Raw genomic sequence first — 23,694 nt, forward strand, 5'->3', positions numbered from 1 at the left:
ATTGGATTTTCCATTTAACTATTTTTTCCAAGAAGTTATCTTTTCCCTGGAAATTATAAGCTTTCCATCAAAATACCAAACTCCCCTCCTCCCTAATCATGGCTGTGGGACTCTGGTGATGTTCCAGGGCAGTTCAGCAAGAGGAGAGGCCATCATGCATCATGGGGGAAGTCGTCCAGCCTGGGAGCCAGGAGCATGGAAGAGATTGGTGCTGTGGAGTGACTGAGGCACCCCCATGGTATTTCCGAGTCAAACTATTAAGATTTTAGTGAAAAGATTTTGGTCTTCACAAAAATACACAACACTTTGTGGATCAGCTCTACGCAGTACCCAGCTTGATGTGAAAACAGCAGGATGAAATATACCCCAAACCTCATACTCTGTAACTCTGGTAGTAATTGCATCATTTAATAAACCAGTAGAAAGAATGGGTCAAATTAATCCCCAGGGCACCAATTACACAAAGGGTGGCTTTAGTTTACTGAATTCATTAATTGTTATGGCTCTCTGAGCTCAGGTATTCCCAGTTGCTTCAGGAATCATGTCCCACAGATCACACATCTTCGTATAAAACTTCCTGAATGCTCCAAATTGGCAGTTTCTGTCAATGATGAAACACCAACACATGTCTCTCTCTCTCTTCTCAGCAGGTATGTGCTATTCTTCTGAATTACAGACACGCACACACGCAGACACCTTGGGGATCAGCAGGTATTGAATTAGAGACCTCCCGCACCGAAAGCCTCAGCCCCAAATCCTACCCCTTCAGCTAAAGGAGAGACAAGCTTGGTTGGAAAAAAGTAGGCAATTACCTAGTCACTGAAGCCAGGGATTTCCATTATATCTTTGGGTTTTCATACAAGCTCAAGTAAGTCCCAAAAAGCTTACTAAGCACAGTAAGCAACTTTACCCCAAACGGACATGCCAAGCGACAGAGCTCCCCTTGCCCAAAGAGGGTGGAAAGATTGACACTCTGTTACTTTCACCCCTTCTTTAGTGATGGAATAATCCCTTCAGACTGATTCTATCACAGCAGAGTCACAAGTTACTGTTTTCTTTTCGGATTTGTGAACAGTGATGTTTGTGTGTGGGACATGATTAACCTGTGTGTCATTGTGTTTGCACAGTGTGTGCATTTTATCAAACATCTGGAATGACCAGCTGTGAATATCTGGGTCTGTGGACTAAGCCCTTCCCTGAGCTGGTACTGATGTCCATTGAGAAAAATGATCTCCATTTATCCTCTCTGACCTCATTACAGAGAAGGGACAGGTTTTCTGCACCCTCCACCTACCCACATCTCTGTAGCTGCCTGATCTGTGTTCAGAGGAGATGGGAAATCACTCGGAGGCAACTGAGTTCATTCTCTCAGGACTGACAGATCGTCCGGAGCTGCAGGTCCCCCTCTTTGTGGTATCCCTACTGATTTATGGTATCACCCTGGTGGGGAATGGGGGGATGCTCTTGTTAATCACAATTGATCCCCGACTCCACACCCCCATGTACTTTTTCCTCAGGAATTTGTCTTTCTGTGACCTCTGCATTTCCTTGATAATTTCCCCTAAGATGCTGCTTAATTTCTTAGCCGAGAGGAAAAGCATTTCTTACACTGCCTGTGCTGTGCAAATGTATCTCTCTTTCGTTTTTGGAGATGTTGAGTGCCTCTTGCTCGCTGTGATGGCGTATGACCGTTATGTGGCCATCTGTAACCCACTGCTCTATACGGTCACCATGTCCAGGCAGCTTTGTAAACAGCTGGTAGCTGGGGTGTACGCTGTGGGGGTGGTGGATTCAATGATATACACGTGTTGTACATTTCGGCTGTCATTCTGCAGCTCCAACATCATCAATCATTTCTTCTGTGACGTCCTCCCACTGTTGGCGCTCTCCTGTTCTGACACGCGCATCAATGAGATTGTGATGTTTGCTCTGACGAGCTGCATTACAGGGAGCAGCTTTGTGACTGTCCTCCTCTCCTATGTCTATATCATCTCCACCATCCTGCAGATCCGCTCTGCTGAGGGCCGGCGCAAAGCCTTCTCCACCTGCTCTTTCCACTTAACCGCTGTGGTCCTATCTTTTGGCACCCTCCTCTTCATGTATTTGCGTCCCGCCTCCAGCTATTCCATGGACAGAGATAAAGTGGCCTCAGTGTTTTACACGCTGGTGATCCCCATGTTGAACCCCCTCATCTACAGCCTGAGAAACACGGAGGTGAAGGACTCCCTGAGGAAAGCAATGAATAAACTCCTAACCAATTCTTGAATCTGTTTAACTCAGTATTAGTTTCGTTATTGGGAGTGGAAACAGTTGAATTCAATTCCCAGCCCATTACGACGTAATTTTGCAGAGCCCATATGATTATTGTTCATTATTATTTTGTTTTTAAAATTAATTTGTTTGTATTCCAACAAGGTCTGCAGGCCTCAGCTGAGGTCAGTGGACAAAACCTGAGGAAGACTCACAGGTCCAGAAAGAGAGAATGATTTTATAAACTGGTTCCTAGGGGCATCCACCTAGAGGGTGAGATGTTCAACTTCACATCTCAGGACAGCTGGTGGCAGTTCCCACTGTATTTTCCACTGAATGCATCTGATGAAGTGAGCTGTAGCTCACAAAAGCTTATGCTCAAATAAATGTGTTCGTCTCTAAGGTGCCACAAGTCCTCCTTTTCTTTTTGCAGCTACAGGCTAACATGGCTGCTACTCTGAAAGAGTTCCAAAGGGGTTTCTGTGACGCAACCTGTCATACAGAGTTTAGGAATAAAATTGCAAAACAATGTGTGTGTGTCTGGGGCGGGGGGGACGTAGGCGGCATGGGAGGACAGCACAAGAACCGATGGACTTCAATTGCAGGAAGGGTGGTTTAGGTTGGACATTAGGTAAAACATCCCAACAGTGAGGGTGGCTAAGGAGTGGAATAACTTGCCCAGGAAGGTTGTGGAATCTCCACCACTACAGATTGTTAAGAGCAGGTGAGACAAACACCTGTCAGGGATGGTGTAGATAATACTCTGTTGTGCTGTGACTGCAGGGGAGTGGAATAGATGACCTCTCGAGATCCCTTCCAGTACTATGATTCTATGATCTCACAAGGAGCCCTGCACTCGGGGGTGGGGGGACGCCAGCCTGAGCACTGGCAGGGCAAGGGACACGCATCCGTCTCCACTTGACATTCAGCTCCACTGCACCCCCCACCTCATGCACACACACATAGTGTCCACTGCACACCAAACACACACACACAAACAGACAGAGTGCCCACTACACACAATGCACACAGTGCCCCCTGCAAACCAAACACACACACACAGAGTCAGAGTGTCCACTACACACACACAGCCTGACACTGAGCTCAATCAGAATGCAGAATAATCTCTACGGGGAAGCTGGGACAGCTGGAATATTTCCAACTATCCTGACCAAAGAGAACCGAAGGGGATTCTGCTGCCCTGGCCAGGAGATAGGACGAGATTTCCCTACTGGTCTCTTCCAACAGGAGCTTCTCTGAGGCCTGGTTTATGCTTAAAAATTAGATCAACACAGCTCCGTCAGACAGGGTGGGGAAACTTTTCACACCCTGTGGGTGGCAGTTAGCTTGTACTGACCTCAGTGTCATTCTTCCATTGACCTAGCTACTGCCTCTTGGGGACGTGGATTAACTACATCGATGGAAAAATCCTTCTATCACTGTGGAAAGCATCTACACTATGGCGCTGCTGCACATCACAGCTGAGTCAATGTATTGCCCTTAGTATAGATATTCCCGGTATCCATCGGTGAGTTTTCCCCCTTCCCATTAAAGCGATTTTTCTCTCCTTTTCCTGTCACTCTTCTCCCTCCCTTGATAAAACTCTTTCCTTCCTTTGATAGGTAAATATGTTCAGAAAAGTTGAAATTTGTCCTCTCAGGATAATTTCTTCCTTCCCCTCCCATGAATGTCATTTCAATTAAAGGCTGAAATGCTCTGAAACTGACTTACTTGCCCATGACTTGGTGGTACCTCTTTGTTTCTCCTCCCTTCACTTACAATGAGTTGAGGACGGAAGCAGTACTAGCTCAGAACCCAAAAATCAGACTAAGAGTTGAATTTTTCCCTGTTTGCTAACCACACCAACATTACCCTTAATACCTCTGGAGCTGCTAACTTAGGTGGCAGAGGTTTAATTTGGCTTTGATGACTTTGAGATTTGGTCCCTAGAGCATCTTTGCTCCCAGGACAACAGCTGTGCACAGCACATACAATTAATGGTGTTGCCGTGTCTTTTCTTGTGGAAATGGAACACAGACGGACAGAGAATCAGCTGGCCTGGATCGCTGTCTCTCCTGTGAGGTCATTTTAGCACGATACAAAACTGAGGTGACTGTATTCTACTTTATTTGTTGGTCACCTCTTCAAATGCCTCTTTAGGTAATTTCCCAACTTTGGGATGGAAAGGTGTCCAGAAATGAGTGAATTTCATCTTGACTAATTAAATTATTGTCAAAAACAATTCTGTTTGGATTGACCTGAAACTTTTCACAAACATGTTACAAATACGCCTAACAGCTTTGTCCCAAAACAAATGTTTGTGTGTGTGTGTGGGGGGGGGGGGAGGATTTCATAGATTCATGGATGTTAAGGTCAGAAAGGACCATTATCATCATCTAGTCTGACCTCCTGCACAACACAGGCCACAGAATCTCACCCACCCACTCCTGTGGAAAACCTCTCACCTATGTCTGAGTTATTGAAGTCCTCAAATCGTGGTTTAAAGACTTCAAGGAGCAGAGAATCCTCCAGCAAATGACCCATGCCCCATGCTACAGAGGAAGGGAAAAAACCTCCAGGGCCCCTAACAATCTGCCCTGGAGGAAAATTCCTTCCCAACCCCAAATATGGCGATCAGCTAAACCCTGAGCTTATGGGCAAGATTCACCAGCCAGATACCCAGGAAATAATTCTCTGTAGTAACTCAGCTCCCACCCCATCTAACATCCCATCACAGGTCATTGGGCCTATTTACCATGAATATTTAAAGATTAATTTATTTCCAAAATCATGTTATCCCATCATACCATCTCCTCCATAAACTTATCGAGTTTAATCTTAAAGCCAGATAGGTCTTTTGCCCCCACTGCTTCCCTTGGAAGACTATTCCAAAACTTCACTCCTCTGATTAAACTTCCCAATGACCAGTTTATATCCATTTGTTCTTGTGTCCACATTGGTACTGAGCTTAAATAATTCCTCTCCCTCTCTGGTATTTATACATCTGATATATTTACAAAGAGCAATCATATCTCCCCTCAGCCTTCTTTTGGTTAGGCTAAACAAGCCAAGCTCCTTGAGTCTCCTTTCATAAGACAGGTTTTCCATTCCTCAGATCATCCTAGTAGCCCTTCTCTGTACCTGTTCCACTTTGAATTCATCCTTCTTAAATATGAGAGATCAGAACCGCAAACAGTATTCCAGATGAGGTCTCACCAGTGCCTTGTAGAATGGTACTAAAACCTCCTTATCTCAACTGGAAATACCTCGCCCGATGCATCCCACGACTGCATTAGCTTTTTTCACGTTCATATCACATTGGCGGCTCATAGTCATCCTATGATCAACCAATACTCCAAGGTCCTTCTGCTCCTCTGCTACTTCTAATTGATGTGTCCCCAGTTTATAACTAAAATTCTTGTTATTAATCCCTAAATGCATAAACTTACACTTCTCACTATTAAATTTCATCCTATTACTATTACTCTAGTTTACAAGCTCATCCAAATCTTCCTGTATGATATCCCGGTCTCTCTCTAAATTAGCAATACCTCCCAGCTTTGTATCATCCTCAAACTTTATTAGCACACTCCCACTTTTTGTGCCGAGATCAGTAAGAAAAAGATTAAATAAGATTGGTCCCAAAACTGAGGCCAGAGGAACTCCACTGTTAACCTTCCTCCAGCTTGACAATTCACCTTTCAGTAGGACCTGCTTTTGTCTCCCTGTTAACCATTTCCTTTTCCACCTTTCAATTTTCATATTGATCCCCATCTTTTCCAACTGAACTAAGAATTCCCCGTGTTGCACCGTATCAAATGCTTTACTGAAATCTAGGTAAATTTGATCCACTGTGTTTCCTTTGTCTAAAAAATCTGTTACTTCCTCAAAGAAGGAGATCAGGTTGGTTTGGCACGAACTACCTTTTGTAAAACCATGTTGTATTTTGTCCCATTGACCTCAATGTCCTTAATGACTTTCTCCTTCAAAAAAGGCTAGTTTGTCTGGCTCAACAAGGCAGGGTTCTGGAGGCTGAAGTTGGCAGAGAAAACAGCACATCAGATGACAGTAAGGAGGGAGGGGGGTGGCATGATTGGAGATAGTTTGTTGCACCATCTGCGGAGATGCTGCAGAGATCTTCATTGTTAACCACCAGTGACCAACACATGAAGGGGAGTACAGTCACCTCAGTTTCATACTATATTCAAAAGGCCTCATGGGAGAGACAGTGATTGAGACCAGCTGATTTGCTGGCCCTCTGTGTTCCATTTCCACAAGGAAAGACACGACAACAACATTAATTGCATCTGCTGTGCACACCTGTTGTCCTGGGAGCAAAGGTGATCCAGGGAGCAAATCTCAAAGTCATCCCAGGAAGCAGCTCCAGAGGTATTAAGGGTAACGTTGGTGTGGTTAGCAAACAGGGAAAGATTCAAAACTTATTTTATGATACTGATTTTAGGGTTCTGAGCAGGTACTGCTTCCATCCTCATTGTAAGAGAAGGGAGGAAAAACAAAGAGATACCACCAAGTCATGGACAAACAAGTCAGTTTCAGTGGGCAGAGAGAGAGAGCGAGCGGTGCCTTGGGATATCTGCCCCTTCTTTTTATAGTGCTATCCCCACTTTGAGAAACATTTCCACCTGTTTACCAGAACAGAAAAACTCTGTGTAGAAGGATGTTCCCTGCTGCTTTTTCCTCACCTTTGTGGGCTACCTTTGTTTTCCTTCCTGCTTAACGACTCTGTTTACAGCTTAGATACAAAATTAAGCAGAGCACACATTTCTTTGTTTAAGAGAGAGCAGTTTGCCAGCCTCAGTTTGGAACATGTATGAATAACATGATAGATTGTAATCTTATAACTTCACATACATTATCAAAAATGTATTAATATTTTCGATGAGAGTATGACCATTTTAGTTGACCCATAGATTTATTTATCTTCTTAAACTGAGCTCTGTGTGCTGATAATATGCATGCAAGAGGGATAGTTTTGTGAACTGCAGAAGTCCGTAGCATGCTGTTGTCTCCTCCTGAGCTCCTCTGGTCATCATGTGATCTCCATCAAGGAAAATGAGTGAACCTATCTTTTCAATTCTGAAGCACTTAGAGGAGAGGAAAGTGATCAGGAACAGTTAGCATGGATTCACCAAGGGCAAGTCACGCCTGACTAATCTAATTGCCTTCTATGGTGAGATAACTGGCTCTGTGGATGAGGGGAAAGCAGTGGACGTGTTGTTCCTTGACTTTGGCAGGTCTTTTGACACGGTCTCCCACAGTATTCTTGCCAGCAAGTTAAAGAAGTATGGGCTGGATGAATGGACTATAAGGTGGATAGAAAGTTGGCTAGATCCTAGGGCTCAAAGGGGAGTGATCAGTGGCTCCATTTCTAGTTGGCAGCCAGTATCAAGTGGAGTGCCCCAAGGGTCAGTCCTTGGGCCAGTTTTGTTCAGTATCTTCATAAATGATCTGGAGAATGGTGTGGATTGTACCCTCAGCAAGTTTCCAGATGACACTAAACTGGGAGGAAAGGTATATATGCTGGAGAGTAGGGATAGGATACAGAGGGCCCTAGACAGATTAGAGGATTGGGCCAAAAGAAATCTGATGAGGTTCAACAAGGACAAGTGCAGAGTCCTGCACTTAGGACATAAGAATCCCATGCAGGGCTACAGACTAGGGACCGAATGGCTCAGCAGCAGTTCTCCAGAAAAGGACCTAGGAGTTACAGTGGACGAGAAGCTGGATATGAGTCAACAGTGTGCCATTGTTGCCGAGAAGGCCAATGGCATTTTGGGATGTATAAGTAGGGGCATTGTCAGCAGATTGAGGGACATGATCGTTCCCCCCTATTCGACATTGGTGAGGCCTCATCTGGAGTACTGTGTCCAATTTTGGGCCCCACACTACAAGAAGGATGTGGAAAAATTGGAAAACGTCCAGCAGAGGGCAACAAAAATGATTAGGGGACTGGAACACATGAGTTATGAGGAGAGGTTGAGGGAACTGGGATTGTTTAGTCTGCAGAAGAGAAGAATGAGGGGGGATTTGATAGCTGCTTTCAACTACCTGAAAGGGGGTTCCAAAGAGGTTGGATCTATACTGTTCTCAGTGGTACCAGATGACAGAACAAGGAGTAATGTTATCAAGTTGCAGTGGGGGAGGTTTAGGTTGGATATTAGGAAAAGCTTTTTCATGAGCAGGGTGGGGAAGCACTAGAATGGGTTATCTAGGGAGGTGGTGGAATCTCTTTCCTTAGAGGTTTATAAGGTCAGGCTTGACAAAGCCCTGGCTGGGATGATTTAGTTGGGGATTGGTCCTGCTTTGAGCAGGGGGTTGGACTAGATGACCTCCTGAGGTCCCTTAAACCCTGATATTCTATGATTCTGTGATTCTACCTTGGGGAGTAACCTAGCAATGGAAGGATGTAAAATACCATCATGATTGGCATGCTATAAATAGCGAGATAATCTGGAGCACTCTTACATGTTTTACAGGTTTTACATTCCACCTACTGGGCCCAGGACATTGAGGTTACTCTGAAACCACGAATAACTGAGAAAATATCAGCTACAGCTGCAAACAATTAGTAAGTTTCACCTGTATCTAACTTTCTGGTCCTTTGATTCCAAATTTGTTGCTAAGGCTGGTTGAAAATTTTTCTTCAGAAGGGTTTTTTAATAGGAAATTGGATTTTCCAATGAACTATTTTTTCTGAGAAATTATCTTTTCCCTGGAAATTATAAGCTTTCCATCAAAGTACCAAACTCCCCTCCTCCCTAAACCATGGCTGTGGGACTCTGGTGATGTTCCAGGGCAGTTCAGCAAGAGGAGAGACCATCATGCATCATGGGGGATGTAGTCCAGCCTGGGAGCCTGGCCCATAGAAGAGATTGGTGGTGTGTGGTATCTGAGGAACTCCCGTGGTACTTCCAAGTCGAAATATTACATTTTTAGATAATAGATTTTGGTCTCCACAAAAGAAAAAAACCCTTTGTGGATCAGCTCTGCACAGTACCCAGCTTGCACTGAAAACAGCAGGATGAAATATACCCCAAACCTCATACTCTGTAACTCTGGTAGAAATTGCATCATTTAATAACACAGTAAGAAAGAGTAGGTCAAATTAATCCCCAGGGCACCAATTACACAGAGGATGGCTTTGGTTTACTGAATTCATTAATTACATGTTTTGGCTCTCTGAGCTCAGGTATTCCCAGTTGCTTCAGAAATCATGTCCCATAGATCACACATCTCTGTATAAAACTTCCCGAATGCTCCAAATTGGCAGTTTCTATCAATGGGGAAATGCCACCACATCTCTTTCTCTCTCTTCTCAACAGGTACGTGCTATTGTCCCGAATTACAGTCACACACACACATGCAGACACCATGGGGATCAGCAGCTATTGAATTCCAGACCTCCAGCACGAAAAGCCTCAGCCCCAACTCCTACCCCTTCAGCTAAAGGAGCGACCTCCTTGGTTGGAAAAAAGTAGGCAATTACCTAGTCACTGAAGCCAGGGCTTTCCATGATGTCGCTGGGTTTTCATGCAGCCTCCAGTAAATGCCAAAAAGTTAATTAGAAAAGTGAGCAACTTTACTCCAAATGGACATGCCAAGCCACAGAGCTCCCCTTGCCCAAAGAGGGTGGAAGATTGACACTCTTTTACTCTCACCCCTTCTTTAACGATGGAATAATCCTTTCATACTGATTCTCTCACAGCGGAGTCACAAGTCACTACTTGTTGCTTGGATTAGTGAACAGGAGTGTTTGTGTGGGGTGCATGATTAACCTGCGTATCATTGTATTTGCACAGAGTGTGCATTTTATCGAACACCTGGAAGGACCAGCTGTGAACATCTAGCTCTGTGGACTAAGCCCTTCCGTGAGTGGGTACTGATGTCCATTGAGAAAATTATCTCCATTTATCTTCACTTACTTCATTACAGAGAAGGGGAAGATTTTCTGCACCATCCACCTGCCAACATCTCTGTAGCTGCCTGATCACTGTTCAGAGGAGATGGAAGAGGGAAATCATTCGGAGGTGACTGAGTTCATTCTCTCAGGACTGACAGATTGTCCGGAGCTGCAGGTCCCCCCTTTTTGGAGTGTTTCTACTGATTTATAGTGTCACCCTGGTGGGGAATGGGGGGATGATCTTGTTAATCACAATTGATCCCTGACTCCACACCCCCGTGTACATTTCCCTCAGGAATTTGTCTTTCTGTGACCTCTGCATTTCCTTGATAATTTCCCCTAAGATGCTGTTGAATTTCTTAGCCAAGAGGAAAAGCATTTATTTCACTGCCTGTGCAGTGCAGATGCATCTCTCTTTCTTTTTTGGAGATGTTGAGTGCCTCTTGCTGGCTGTGATGGCGTATGACCGTTATGTGGCCATCTGTAACCCACTGCTCTATATGGTCACCATGTCAAGGCACCTTTGTAAACAGCTAATGATTGGGGTGTACACTGTGGGGGTGGTGGATTCAATGATATACATGTGTTGTACATTTCAGCTGTCATTCTGCAGCTCCAACATCATCAATCATTTCTTCTCTGATGTCCTCCCACTGTTGGCTCTCTCCCGTTCTGACACCCGCATCAATGAGATTGTGATGTTTGCTTTCATGAGCTGCATTGCAGTCAGCAGCTTTGTGACTGTCCTCCTCTCCTATGTCTATATAATCTCCACCATCCTGCAGATCCGCTCTGCTGAGGGCCGGCACAAAGCCTTCTCCACCTGCAGTTTCCACTTGATCTCAGTCATCCTGTATTTTGGCACCCTCTTCTTCATGTATTTAGGTCCAAACCTCCAGCTATTCCATGGACACAGACAACCTGACCTCAGTGTTTTACACGCTGGTGATCCCCTTGTTGAACCCCCTCATCTACAGCCTGAGGAACACAGAGGTGAAGGATTCCCTGAAGAAAGCAATGAATAAACTCCTAACCAATTCTTGAATCTGTTTAAGTCTGCACTGGTTTACTGACGGGGAGTGGAAACAGGTGAATTCAGTTCCCAGCCCATTACAAAGTAATTTTTCAGAGCCCGTGGGAGTATTGTTCTTTATTGCACTGTTGTTATTATTATTAATTTTTTTTGTATTCCTGCAAGGTCTGCAGGCCCCAACTGAGATCCGTGGACAAAACATGGGAAGCATCACAGGGCCAGAAAGAGAGAGAATGATTTTATAAGCTGGTGGCTAGGGGCATCCACCTTCAGTGTGAAATGTTCAATTTCATGTGTTAGGACATTGGGTGACAGTTCCAAAGCGGTTTCTGTGACCCACACCATTACACAGAATTTAGGAATAAAATTAGGAATAAAATTGCAAAAGAGTGTGTGTGTGTGTGGGCAGAGGGAGGATAGCACAAGAACCCATGGAAGGATGGTTTAGGTTGGACATTAGAAAAAACATCCCAATAGTGAGGGTGGCTATGCACTGGAATAACTTGCCTATGAAGTTTGTGGAATCTCCACCATTGGAGATTTTTAAGAGCAGGTGAGAGAAACACCTGCCAGGGATGGTCTAGATAATACTCAGTTGTGCTGTGAGTGCAGGGGAGGGGACTAGATGGCCTCTCAAGGTCCCTTCCAGTCCTATGGAAGCACTAGAAGCCCTGCACTGGGAGTAGGGGGGACGTCAGCCAGAGCACTGGGCAGGGCAAGGGACACACACCTGCCAACACTTGATATTCAGCTCCACTGTACCCCCCCACTACACACAACACACGCAGTGTGCACACCAAACACACACACACACAGCCTGACACTGAGCTCAGTCAGCTGGGAGGGCTGGAATATGTTCAACTTGCTGAACAAAAAGAACCGAAGGGGATTCTGCTGCCCTGGCAGGGAGATAGGACTGGATTTCCCAACTCGTCTTTTTTATCAACAGCTTTTCGAAGGCCTGATTTAGGCCTAAGGGTTTTCCCCCTTCCCATTAAAGAGATTTTTCTCTACTTTTCCATCATTCTTCTACCTCCCTTGTAAAGCTCTTTCCTTCTCTTGATGGGTAAATATGTTCAGAAATTTTCTCTCAATCTCTCCTTTCAAAGTTGTTCTACTGTGGATAACTAATTAAATAACCATTAAACAGCTTTATACAGAGTAAAATGGATATTTATTTGGGGTTTAGATCCCTTTGGGAGCTGGGTGTCTACGTGCTGGAGACAGGTATCCTGCTGAGCTGGTTTCAGTCTAGATCTGCAGTTTTGGGGGTGTGGCCCGGACCCTTGGTCTGTGTTGCAGCAGGCTAGCATGTCTGGCTCCTCAAGGCAGGATTCTGGAGGCCCAGGCTGGCTGGGAAAACAGCACACCAGATGACAGGAGGGAGGGAGGGGGGTGGCATGCTTGGAGATTCTATTTTGCAGCAGCTGCAGAGATCTTCAATGTTAACCACCAGTGACCAACAGATGAAGTCAAATACAGTCACCTCAGTTTCGTATTATATTCAAAAGGCCTCACGGGAGTGACAGCGACAGAGACCAGCTGATTCTCTGGCCCTGTGTGTTCCATTTCCACAAGCAAAGACACAAACAACAATATGAATTGCATGTGCTGTGCATACCCATTGTCCTGGGAGCAAAGATGCTCCAGGGAGGAAATCTAAAAGTAATCCCAGGAAGCAGCTCCAGAGTATTAAGGGTAACGTTGGTGTGGTTAGCAAACAGGGAAATGATTCAACTCTTGATTTTATGGTTCTGATTTTAGGGTTCTGAGCAGGTACGGCTTCTGTCCTCAACTCATTGTAAGTGAAGGGAGGGAAAACAAAGAGGTACCACCACATGATGGGCAAACAAGTCAGTTTCAGAGCATTTGGCCTTTAATTGAAATGACATTCATGGAAGGGGAAGGAAGGAACTATCCTGAGAGGATCAATTTCAACTTTTCTGAACATATTTACCTTTCAAAAGAAGGAAAGAGCTTTACCAAGGGAGGGAAAAGAATGATGGAAATTGCTTTAATAGAAAGGGGGAAACTCCCCCATCGATTCCGGGAATGTCTATCCTCAAGCCACTACACTGACTCAGCTATGATGTGCAGCAGCACCGTAGTGTAAATGCTTTCCACATTGCCGGAAGGGTTTTTCCATCATTGTAGTTAATCCATGTGTCCGAGAGGCAGTAGCTCAGTCAATGGAAGAATGACACTGAGGGTCAGTACAAGCTAACTGCCTTGCACAGGGTGTGAAAAATTTCCCTGCCTAGTGCGACGGGGCTCTGTTGATCTAATTTTTAAGCATAAACCAGGCCTCAGAGAAGCTGCTGATCAAAAAGAACAGTTGGGAAATGTAATCCTATCTCCCTGACAGGTGCTCTTATAAAATCTTCATTGGTTTAGAATCCAGAACCTTCCTGGTCAAGTTCTTCCAGTTCTTAATCACCCTCACTCTTGGGATGTTTTTCCTAATGCCCAAACTAAACTGCCATTGCTGCAATTGAGGTCCATCAGTCCTTGTCCTATCCTTCCCCTACTCCCACTACATTGTTTTGCAATTTTATTCTTAAACACTGTGTGATGGGTTGCGTCTAAAAACCCCTTTGGGACTGCCTCCGGATGTGCCTAGACTACCTCTGAGCCTGTTTTGCCTACCATCTTGGGACTTCAGTCCCTTATCTTGTTTGAGCCAGTCATGATTGCCTGCTGCAAACACAGATCCAAGTCTTAACCAAGTCCCGCACAAGCTGCAGGTTTAACTGAAAACAGCTTAAGAAGCGCTCCTTTCTCCAGCACTCAGATGTCCAGCACCCAATGTGCTCCAAACCCCAATAAATCCATTTGACCCTATATAACGTTTATACTTGGTAAACTCATAAATTTTTGTCCCTCTATAACACTGATAGAGAGATATGTACAGCTGTTTGCCCCCCCCAATCGGGTATTAATACATACTCTGGATTACTTAATTAGTAAAAAGTGATTTTATGGAATACAAAAGTAGGATTTAAGTGGTTCCAAGCAATAACAGACAGAACAAAGTAAATTACCATACAAAATAAAATAAAACATGCAAGTCTAAGCCTAATACAGTAAAAACTAAATGCAGGTAAATCTCACCATCAGAGACATTCCAATAAGTTTCTTTTACAGATTAGACTTTCTCCTAGTCTAAGTACAGTAATCACTCACACCCCTCTAGTTACTGTCCTTTGTTCAATTTCTTTCAGGGAACTCTTTGGGGTGGAGAGGCTATCTCTTGTGCTAGCTGAAGACAAAATGGAGGGGTTTCCCCAGGGGCTTATATAGTCTCTCTCTTGTGTGTGGAAACCCCTTCCCATATCCTAGCAGAATCCAGCTCCAAGATGGAGTTTTGGAGTCACATGGGCAAGTCACATGTCCATGCATGACTCAGTTCCTTACAGGCCAACCCCACATTCCCAGGATAGCTCACATGTGGATTGGCATCTCACAATGTTCATTGTTAGCTCAAGTGTTTCTTGATTGGGCACTTACTGAGAATAGTCTTTTTTCAAGAAGCTGACCAACTGCTTCACAGAGGCTACCTAAAATCAAACAAGTACATAGCCAATACTCATAACTTCGAATACAAAATTGATACATGCATACAAATAGTATGAATATATCTAGTAGATCATAACCTTTGCAGAGATATGTTACATGGCATATTTGACATAAAACATATTCCAGTATGTCATATTTACAGTCACAAGCATATTTCTATAAAAAAATTATGGGGTGCAACGTCACATTCTGTTTCACGGACTATAAGTTATAGGAAATAAATAAAATTAACAAAAAGAATCAGAAGGGAGCTGGCCTGCTCAGAGATATTTTGTGGCAGCATCTGCAGAGATGCTGCAGAGATCTTGAGTGTTAACCACCAGTTTGGGGCATATCCTCCTTTTTGCAGCCTGCCCTGACCTTTGTATTTTCAGTGAGGACTGCCCCAGGCACCTCCAGGTAACAGAAGCCACAGAAGGCAGGAGGAGGAGTTGTAAGTTCCTAGAGGAAGTAGGGGCAGAGTGTTTCCTGATCACAGACCTGGAGTGACAAACTTGGGAGTTTCTGAATACAGAGATTGCTGGCTGTTGGTTGTTTCTATTGTTGTTCAGGGAAGCAGGACTTTGCGTCCATTCTTTGTCACCCCTTCCCCAACAGATTATACAAAAGAATGTAGCTGACTTCGATCATCAATCTTTCCTCCTAATACAATGAACCCCGCAATACCTCACAGGTTGGCACCACTTTGGAGAAGGGGGCACCAACACGCTCTGGAGCACTGATAATACCAGCCAAGCCTGCACACCCATGCGGGATAATTTCTGCTACCATAGTGAAGAAGGGAAGAGTCATCATTGGGCCTGCCATGGATCTTCTTGGCGGGAGGTGATGACCACAATGGCCTTGGACATCTGCAGCCATTGATCAGTGCATGGGCCCATCCCTGTGGTGACCTCACCCTTTCATGTCAATCAAACACTACTCTAAGTCAGCATTATACTTTGGTGTTACTGGGATACTTTTTACGTTGGTGGCTGTGACATACCAAGGTCCAGCCCAGACTAATCAGGAGCAGTGTCACACCTGCCTGCAACCTTGCAATGCCTTGCTGAAGTAGCTTCCACCGGGGCCACTCACAAACATCCCTCTAGCATGCAAATCACACCCTGAGCATGTGTGTGTAACTGAAGCCTGGCCAGGAATAGTTGGGTTACACTCAGGCTTTCACTACCCTTGGTTATACTTCAGGTTGACCCCAACACACTCCCCACTCTTTGATTTCCCTCCCGAAATGTACGTCCTGTGCTGCCCAGTCCTTTCCTGGACAATACAAGCTACACTGTCCATTGTTTCTTTAATAGCACTAACAGGCCTGCAGCTTAGCTTCTCAGACACTTCTATTTAAACACACTGGATTAGATAAAACAATAAAACAAAGTTTGTTGAACACAAAGAGAAATTTTAACTGAGTGCAAATAATGAGGCATAGAAGTCAGACATGGTTACAAGAAAAATAAAGCTGGAATGCAACTTTTGCCTATGTTGACAAATGATGTGAAATTTAATGCTAAAATTTCCTCACCACATGCTTTCAGCAGTCTTACGGACCAAACATCTTCAGTCACGATCCATCCCCCAGTCCAATGGCTGCTTCCTTTATCCCTTCAGATGCAGTGAATCAATGGGCAGAGAGACAGAGAGAGAGTGCTCAGTACCTTGGGATGTCTCCATCTTCCTTTTAGAATCCTACTCCCCTTGAGAAACATTTCCACCTGGTTACCAGAGGAGAAAATGTGTATGTAGAAGGATGTTCCGTGCTGCTTTTTCCTCACCTTTTTGGGCTTTGTTTGCTTCCCTTCCTGCCTGGTGACTAAAGATTGTGATTTTATTGGGACTGTCACGTAATGTGCTGAAATTAACTGAGTCCATTTTCCCTGCCAGCCTGGGCCTCCAGAATCCTGCCTTGTTGAGCCAGACACACTAGCCAGGTGCAACACAGGTCTGGGCCACACTGCAGATCTAGACTGAAACCTGCTTAGCAGGATACCTGTCTCCAGCACACAGACACCCAACTACCAGTGGAAACTAAACCCCAAATAAATCCATTTTACTTTGTATAAAGGTTATACAGGGTAAAATGATAAATGTTTGCCCTCTATATCACTGCAAGAGACATATGCACAGCTGTTTGCCCCCCAGTAACAATCACTTGCACTGAATTTATAAATAAACAAAAGTGATTATATTAAGTATAAAAGTAGGATTTAAATGGTTTTAAGAAATAAAAGAGCAAACAAAATAAGTCACAAAACAAAATAAAACGAAACACGCAAGGCTAAGCTTCATATGCTCAGAGAATATGCTTTATAAAGCATATAGAGTGCAATGTCACACAGAGCTTTGCCCAGAGCTGGACAGAAGGGGGAATTAAACCTGTATCTCCCACCTCACGAGTGAACACCCTAATTCTTGGGCTAAAAATTACAAAGGAAAGAACCACTACCGCCTCCTACGGTGGCTGTGTTGCGACCAGCACCTAAATCCTCCCCCTGGGCACACACAGTGTTCTGGGGCAAAGCTATTAGGAGTATTTGTAACACATTTGTGAAGAGTTTCAGGTGAATCCAAACAGTATTGTTTTTTGACAATAAATGACTAGTCCAGAAGAAATTCACTCATTTCTAGACACTGTTGTGTCCGAACGCTGGGAAATTACATAAAGAGGCATTTGGAGAGGTGACCAACTTAACAAAAGAAGGAAAGAGCTTTACAAGGGAGGGAGAAGAGTGACATGAAAAGGAGAGAGAAATAGCTTTAAGAGGAAAGGGGAAAACTCCCCCATCGATTTAAGGAATATCGATATTAAGGCTACTACATTGACTCAGCTATGATGTGCAGCCGTGCTGTAGCGTAGATGATTTCCACGTTGATGGAAGGGTTTTTCCATCGATGTAGTTAATCCACGTCCCCGAGAGGCAGTAGCTAGGTCAATGGAAGAATGACACTGAGGGTCAGTACAAGCTAACTGACTTGCACAGGGTGTGAAAAGTTTCCCTGCCCTGTGCGACAGAGCTCTGTTGATCTAATTTTTAAGCATAAACCAGGCCTCAGAGAAGCTGCTGATGGAAAAGACCAGTTGGGAAATCTAGTCCTATCTCCTTGCCAGGGCAGCAGAATCCCCTTCGGTTCTTTCTGTTCAGGCGAGTTGGAAATGGTCCAGCTGTTCCAGCTTCCCAGTAGAGATTATTCTGCATTCTGACTGAGCTCAGTTTCAGGCTGTGTGTGTGTAGCGGGCACTCTGTGTGTGTGTGTGTGCGTGTTTGGTGTGCATCAGGGACTATGTGTGTACATGTGGTGGAGGGTACAGTGGAGCTGAATGTCAAATGTAGGCAGGTGTGTGTCTCTTGTCCTGCCCAAGGCTCACCTTAAGAAGTGTTCCTGACTCTAACACTCAGATGCTCAGCTCCCAATGGGGTCCAAACCAGAAATAAATCAGTTTTACTCTGTATAAAAATTATACAGTGGAAACTCATAATTTGTTCACCCTCTGTAACACTGATAGATAGTTATGCACTGCTGTATGCTCCCCCAGGTATTAATACATTCTCTGGGTTAATTAATAAGTAAAAAGTGATTTTATTAAATACAGAAAGTAGGATGTAAGTGGTTCCAAGTAATAACAGACAGAACAAAGTAAATTACCAAACAAAATAAAACACACACGTCTAAGCCTAATACAGTAAAAGCTAAATGGAGGTAAATCTCACCCTCAGAGATTTTCCAATAAGCCTCTTTTACTGATTAGAGTTCCTCCTAGTCTGGGTCGAGCAATCACTCACACCCCTGTAGTTACTGTCCTTTGTTCCAGTTTCTTTCAGGGATCTCCTTTGGGTGGAGGGGCTATCTTTTGTGCGAGCTGAAGACAAAATAGAGAGGTTTCCACAGGGGCTTATATTGTCTCTCTCTTGTGGGTGGAAACCCCTTCCCCTCTCCTATGCAGAATGCAGCTCCAAGATGGAGTTTTAGAGTCACATGGGCAAGTCACATGTCCATGCATGACTCAGTTCCTCACAGAACAAAGCTACATTCCAGGAAAGTTCAGATGTGGATTGGCCATTTTAGCCTTAGTGTTTCTTGATTGGGCACTTACAGAGAATAGTCTTTTCTCATGAAGCTGAACAACTGCTTCACTGAGGCTACTTAAAATCAAACAATTACATAACACGTATTCATAACTTCAAATACAAAAATGTGACATGCATGCAAACAGGATGAATCTATCCAGTAGATCATAACTTTTGCAGAGATATCTTACATGGCCTATCTACCATGCATAAGCATATTTCTGTAAAGAATTATGGGGTGCAATGCCACACTCTGTTTCATGGACTATAAATGGTAGGAAATAAAAAAAATAACAAAAGAATCAGAAGGGAGCTGGCATGCTCGGAGATATTCTCTAGCAGCTTCTGCAGAGATGTTGCAGAGATCTTGAGCTGAAGGGAGCTGGCCTGCTCAGAGATATTTTGTGGCAGCATCTGCAGAGATGCTGCAGAGATCTTGAGTGTTAACCACCAGTTTGGGGAATATCCTCCTTTTTGCAGCCTGCCCTGACCTTTGTATTTTCAGTGAGGACTGCCCCAGGCACCTCTGGGTCACAGGAGACACAGAAACCAGGAGGAGGAGTTATGAGCATGACTCTTAGAGGGGGCATAGTGTTTCCTGGGCACAGACCTGGGGTGACAGACTTTGGATAGAGAGATTGCTGGTTGTTTGTTTTTTCTAGTGGTGTTCAGGAAGCAGGACTTTGTGTACAATTCTGTTTAGATTAACCAGCACACACATTTCTTTGTTGAAAAGAGACAAGTTTGCAAGCCTCAGTTTGGAACATGTATTAATAAAATGATGCAGTGTAATCTTATAACTTCACATACATTAACAAAAAAAAGTATTAATATTTTCAATGAGAGCATGAGTATTTCAAGTTGACTCATAGATTTATTTATCATCTTAAACTGAGCTCTGTGTGCAGATAATATGCATAAAGAGGGATAGTTTCGTGAACTGCAGAAGTCCGTAGCATGCTGTGGTCTCCTCCCGAGCTCCTCTGGTCATCATGTGGTCTCCATCAAGCAAAATGAGTGAACCTATCTTTTCTACATTGGGGAGTAACCTCGGAATGGAAGGACGTAAGATAACATGGTGATTGACATGCTATAAATAGCGAGATAATCTGGAGCACTCTTACATGTTTTACAGGTTTTACATTTCATGTATTGGGGCCAGGACAATGAGGTGATTCTGAAACCAGGAATAACTGAGAAGGAATCAGCTACAGCTGGAAACAATTACTACGTTTCACCTGTATCTAACTTTCTGATCCTTTGATTCCAAATTTGTTGCTCAGGTGGTTGAAATTTTTTCTTGAGAAGTTTTTTTTCTATAGGAAATTGGATTTTCCATTTAACTATTTTTTCCGAGAAATTATCTTTTCCCTGGAAATTATAAGCTTTCCATCAAAACACCAAACTCCTCTCCTCCCTAAACCATGGCTTTGGGATTCTGATGATGTTCCAGGGCAGTTCAGCAAGAGGAGAGACCATCATGCATCATGGGGGATGTAGTCCAGCCTGGGAGCCTGGCCCATGGAAGAGATTGGTGGTGTGTGGTATCTGAGGAACCCCCCTGGGACTTCCAAATTGAAATATTAAGTTTTTAGCTAAAAGATTTTGGTCTCCACAAAAAAAACAAAACAAACCCTTTGTGGATCAGGTCTTTGCAGTACCCAGCTTGCACTGAAAACAGCAGGATGAAATATACCCCTCACCTCATATTCTGTAACTCTGGTAGAAATTGCATAATTTAATAACACAGTAAGAAAGTGTAGGTCAAATTAATCCCAAGGACACCAATTATGAGAAGGTAGCTTTGGTTCACCAAATGCATTAATTATGTGTTGTGTCTCTCTGAGCCCAGGTATTCCCAGTTGCTTCTGGAATCATGTCCCATAGATCACACATCTCAGTATAAAACTTCCCGATTGGTCCAAAGAGGCAGTTTCTGTCAATGAGGAAACACAAACACATCTCTTTCTGTCTTCTCATCAGGTACGTGCTATTGTCCTGAATTACAGTCACACAGACACACACGCAGACATCATGGGACTCAGCAGGTATTGAATTCCAGACCTCCAGCACTAAAAGCCTCAGCCCCAACTCCTACCCCTTCAGCTAAAGGAGTGACATCCTTGGTAGGAAAAAATAGGCAATTACCTAGTCACTGAAGCCAGGGCTTCCCATTCTGTCTCTGGGTTTTCACACAGGCTCAAGTTAATGCCAAATGGCTAAATTAGCACAGAAAGCAACTTCACCCCAAAAGGACATGCCAAGCCACAGAGCTCCCCTTGCCCAAAGACGGTGGAAAGATTGACACGCCTTTACTTTCACCCGTTCTTTAGCTGAGGAATAATCCCTTCAGACTGATTCTCTCACAGCAGAATCACAAGTCACTATTTTCTCTTCGGATGAGTGAAGAGGAGTGTTTGTGGGTGGGACATGATTAACCTGCATGTTATTATATTTGCACAGTGTCTGCATTTTATCAAACACCTGGAATGACCAGCTGTGAATATCTGGATCTCTGTACAAAGCCCTTTCTGGAGCAGATCCTGATGTTCATTGAGAAACTGATCTCCATTTATCTTCACTTACTTCATTACAGAGACGGGACAGTTTTCCGCACCATCCACCAGACCACATCTATGTAGCAGCCTGATCTCTGTTCAGAGGTAATGGAAGAGGGAAATCACTCGGAGGTGACTGAGTTCATTCTCTCAGGACTGACAGATCATCCAGAGCTGCAGATTCCCCTCTTTGCAGTGTTCCTACTGATTTATGGTATCACCCTGGTGGGGAATGGGGGGATGATCTTGTTAATCACGATTGATCCCCAACTCCACACTCCCATGTACTTTTTCCTCAGGAATTTGTCTTTCTGTGACCTCTGCCTTTCCTCGATAATTTCCCCTAAGATGCTGCTGAATTTCTTAGCCGAGAGGAAAAGTATTTCTTACACTGCCTGCTCTGTGCAAATGTATCTCTCTATTATTTTTGCAGATGTTGAGTGCCTCTTGCTGGCTGTGATGGAGTATGACCATTATGTGGCCATCTGTAACCCACTGCTCTATACAGTCACCATGTCCAGGCAGCTTTGTAAACAGCTCGTGGCTGGGGTGTACGCTGTGGGGGTGGTGGATTCAATGATAATCACGTGTTGTATATTTCGACTGTCATTCTGCAGCTCCAACATCATCAATCATTTCTTCTGTGACATCCTCCCATTGCTGGCGCTCTCCTGTTCTGACACCCGCATCAATGAGATTGTGATCTTTGCTTCCATGAGCTGCATTCAACTGATCAGCTTTGTGACTGTCCTCCTGTGCTATGTCTATATCATCTCCACCATCCTGCAGATCCATGAGGGCCAGCACAAACCCTTCTCCACCTGCACTTTCCACTTGACCTCTGTGGTCCTGTATTTTGGCACCCTCTTCTTCATGTATTTACGTCCCACCTCCAGCTATTCCATGGACACAGACAAAGTGACCTCAGTGTTTTACATGCTATTGATCCCCATGTTGAATCCCCTCATCTACAGCCTGAGGAACACGGAGGTGAAGGATGCCCTGAGGAAAGCAATGAATAAACTCCTAACCAATTTTTGAATCTGTTTAGTGGTGGGGAATGGGGAATGGGGAATGGAAATAGGTGAATTCAATTCCCAGCCTATTACAAAGTAATTTTGCAGAGACCATGGGAGTATTGTTCTTTATTGTATTGTTATTATTATTATTTTTTCTATTCCTACAAGGTCTGCAGCAGCCAACTGAGATCAGTGGACAAAACATGGGAAGCGTGACAGGGCCAGCGAGAGAGAATGATTTTATAAGCTGGTGGCTCGGGGCATCCACCTAGAGGGTGAAATGTTCAACTTCACATCTCAGGACATTGGGTGGCAGTTCCAAAGGGGTTTCTGTGACCCAACCAGTTACACAGAGTTTTAGGAATAAAATTAGGAATAAAATTGCAAAAGTGTGTTTGTGTGTGTGCGTGTGGAGGGAGGATAGCACAAGAACCCATGAACTTCAATTGCAGTAAGGGTGGTTTAGGTTGGACATTAGGAAAAAGATCCCAACAGTGAGGGTGCCTATGCACTGGAATAACTTGCCTCGGAAGTTTGGAGATTTTTAAGAGCAGGTGAGAGAAACACCTGTCAGGGATGTTCTAGATAAAACTCAGTTCTGCTGTGAGTGCAGGGGACTGGACTAGATGACTTCTCGAGATCCCTTCCAGTCCTATGATTCTATGATCACACAAGGAGCCCTGCACTGGGAGGAGGGGGGACGCCAGCCGGAGCACGGGGCAGGGCAATAGACACACATCTGCCAACACTTGATATTCAGCTCCACTGCACCCCCCACCACACGCACACACAGGGTGCCTAATGCACACACACAGAGAAGGCGCAGTACACATACACACAATGCCCACTACAACACACACACAGTGCCCACTACACACAACACACACAGTGCCAACTGCACACCAAACACACACACACACACAGCCTGACAGTGAGCTCAATCAGAATGCGGAATAATCTCTACGGGGAAGCTGGGACAGCCGGCATATTTCCAACTCTCCTGAACAAAAAGAACTGAAGGGGATTCTGCTGCCCTAGCAGAGAGATAGGACTAGATTTCCAAACTGGTCTTTTCCATCAGCAGCCTTTGTGAGGCCACGTTTAGGCTTAAAAAATAGATCAACAGAGCTCTGTCACACAGGGTGGGGAAACATTTCACACCCTGTGCGAGGCAGTTAGCTTGTACTGACCCTCACTGTCATTCTTCCATTGACCTAGCTATTGCCCCTTGGGGATGTGGATTAACTACGTTGAAGGAAAAACCCTTCCATCA

General features: G+C 44.3%; 2 protein-coding genes and 1 pseudogene across 2 annotated transcripts; all 3 read left to right on the forward strand.

Annotated features, from left to right (window-relative positions):
• The first annotated feature begins 1,332 nt into the window (after positions 1-1,332).
• LOC144266595 (olfactory receptor 5G9-like) lies at positions 1,333-2,265 on the forward strand. Its single transcript, XM_077820027.1, has one exon. It carries the CDS (start codon positions 1,333-1,335, stop codon positions 2,263-2,265), a length of 933 nt encoding a protein of 310 aa, XP_077676153.1.
• An 8,009-nt stretch (positions 2,266-10,274) lies between these two features.
• On the forward strand, positions 10,275-11,215 carry LOC144265903 (olfactory receptor 5W2-like; annotated as a pseudogene).
• A 10,295-nt stretch (positions 11,216-21,510) lies between these two features.
• LOC144265970 (olfactory receptor 5W2-like) lies at positions 21,511-22,443 on the forward strand. Its single transcript, XM_077819072.1, has one exon. The coding sequence runs from the start codon at positions 21,511-21,513 to the stop codon at positions 22,441-22,443; it is 933 nt and encodes a 310-aa protein (XP_077675198.1).
• The last annotated feature ends 1,251 nt before the right edge of the window (positions 22,444-23,694 follow it).

Source organism: Eretmochelys imbricata, chromosome 6, assembly GCF_965152235.1.
Source record: "Eretmochelys imbricata isolate rEreImb1 chromosome 6, rEreImb1.hap1, whole genome shotgun sequence".
NCBI classification, from domain to species: domain Eukaryota; kingdom Metazoa; phylum Chordata; order Testudines; family Cheloniidae; genus Eretmochelys; species Eretmochelys imbricata.

What these genes read in the sequence shown, in the direction of transcription:
- LOC144266595 (XM_077820027.1), top strand. Translation starts at nt 1,333, where the DNA reads ATGGGAAATCACTCGGAGGCAACTGAGTTCATTCTCTCAGGACTGACA.
- LOC144265970 (XM_077819072.1), top strand. Translation starts at nt 21,511, where the DNA reads ATGGAAGAGGGAAATCACTCGGAGGTGACTGAGTTCATTCTCTCAGGA.